Raw genomic sequence first — 2,281 nt, forward strand, 5'->3', positions numbered from 1 at the left:
ATACATCACAAATCATAAAAGAATAGCCATATAATTGTACAATTTATTCACACAATACATAATTAAAAGAGAAAAGATAGTGTGTGATTTTGACATTTAACAACTTCAAAGCACGGTATTTTGATAACCACAAATACCTCTTCGTGTCTTTTTGGGGATATATGTGGATATCTTCAGGATGATATAAGTAATGGATATATGCAGCCCCAGCCATAGGCACCTACCATCTGTAATTATGTCATTGATGACTTTTCTAGTACGACTATTGATGCCATTCTACAAATGATTAATTACAATTTTTATTTATATATAGACAGAGAGAGCTGTTATATTTGAGAGACATCTTTGTATGGCACTTCGTATTGTATTTCACTAATCCAAACCGTCTATATTTTAGATAATCATTTAAAGATCATATCTACAAAAAATCATTTGAAGCCGATATCGTTTGATATTCAATTGTGTTATTGAAATTTTAGTACTTTCTTAAAGTATCGTGTTCATTGATTTTGTAGGATACAATTGGATGTCGAAATGGATTCCGATTTGTCTAATTTTTTGTAAAGATAATCTATGAATGTTGACTTAAAAAATAAATTATTTGGAAATCGTTGGAATTTTTTATTTAGGATACCCTAAATAGCGTCCCTCAATGGACTTTTTGCCTATATAATCAAAACCCCTGTTAAGAAAACTTACAAGCGAAAATATATTATCTACTGGTCTTGTTTTGTTTATACCATATGAGCATGGCATCCTCAGGTGTTGAAGGAGGAGACAAGTACCGTTCTTATTTGAGTGGAGAAGGAGAAAAGAACACCAAGTGGAAGTTTGGTGCCCCTCCTAGCTATGATATTGTGAACAAGCTCTTCGAAGAAGGCAGAACCAAGGTCTCTCTCTCTCTCTCTCTCTCTCTCTCTCTCTACTAGCTAATATCTATTAAATTTTTGTGGTGTGTTTTTCATTCTGGATGGAACTATGTATATGTCAGATATGGCCACCTGGGTCACTAGAAGATGAGGTACAGAACCTTGTGAAGACATGGGAGATGGAGCTTTTCCATAAGGCCAACCTTGATGATTTCAAGACGCTTGATCCCAATAAGTACACTTTCAGTCTAAATGGTAATAATTAATATCTAGTGATATTTAACTAGTACTAATTAATTAATTAAGCATTGAAATAATCAATCATTAATCAACAAATATCAGGAAGGAAAGGCATAACCCTGGAAGAAATAGGCAAACTTGGAGGGGGCTACAACCCTTTGCTTCAGACCTCACTGCCTGAGAATCTGAGAGGATATAATCCTGATAAGGAGACAGCAGAGTCATCCCATAAGGCTTTCACAACAACATTCCCTCGTGGGTTTGCCTTGGAGGTCCTTCAAGTCTATTCTGGGCCACCAGAGATTGTGTACAAATTCAGGCACTGGGGTTACATGGAGGGGCCTTTCCAGGGCCATGCCCCAACTGGAGAATTGGTTGAAGTTTATGGAATGTCCATTTTTACGGTACTTTGTCCATTTCTTTTAATTAATTGTTTTTCCCAAGTTTATGCATTACTAATTCCTTTTCGGTAAAGTTGTAACCCTCCACGTTACCCTCTATGTGGCCCAAACAGGTGGATGAGAACAAAAAAATTGTGAAGGTGGAGTTCTTTTACGACCCTGGACAACTGCTTGGAGGTCTTTTGAAGGGTGAAAAATTGGGTACTTCTTCGCAAGAGACAGCCTCAAGCTGCCCTGTCCTCAGGAGTACTGGGTAGTTCATAAAACTGCTTCCTAAAACTTAATTGTGGGCTTCTTATTTACACAGGCATATATGTTTAGCCGATCAAATTCCCGTAGATCGGCTCTTTGTTATATGCTATTCAACATATATGAACTGAAGTTGAAATGAAAGGCCAAAAATGTTATCAATTGCGAACGATAATAGCACTCTAAAATAATCGTCCCCTACTATTCATTTTTTTATTATTTTCTTTAAAAAAATAGTACATGATAATTTATTTAGTAAATTTAGGTTTTAGTCAAAAAAAAAATTTCACTTTGGGAAAAAGCCAAATTTTTTTCAAAAAAGACAGAAAAACCTCTCAACTTTCAAATTAAAGACATGCAAATGTAAAAGATTCTTTAGGAAATCCAAAAATAAATAAGGGTAATTTTGTCCATTTTGGCTTCTTTTACAAAATTTCTCTCTCCTTTGTGTTTTTCCAAAGTCAAGTACATGTATATGTACATATATAGGCCAAAAAAAAAAAAAATTGTTTCGTGTTAGAA

General features: G+C 34.8%; 1 protein-coding gene across 1 annotated transcript; it reads left to right on the plus strand.

The window, feature by feature from the left end:
- Positions 1-693: 693 nt before the first annotated feature.
- On the plus strand, positions 694-1,934 carry LOC103336388 (pathogen-related protein-like). The gene is made up of 4 exons (XM_008239425.2): positions 694-890; positions 992-1,124; positions 1,212-1,513; positions 1,624-1,934. The coding sequence occupies exons 1-4, from the start codon at positions 744-746 to the stop codon at positions 1,765-1,767; spliced, it is 726 nt and encodes a 241-aa protein (XP_008237647.2). The 5' UTR covers positions 694-743; the 3' UTR covers positions 1,768-1,934.
- The last annotated feature ends 347 nt before the right edge of the window (positions 1,935-2,281 follow it).

The sequence above is a fragment of the Prunus mume genome, linkage group LG6 (genome assembly GCF_029339155.1).
Source record: "Prunus mume cultivar Tortuosa linkage group LG6, ASM2933915v1, whole genome shotgun sequence".
Lineage (NCBI taxonomy): Eukaryota > Viridiplantae > Streptophyta > Magnoliopsida > Rosales > Rosaceae > Prunus > Prunus mume.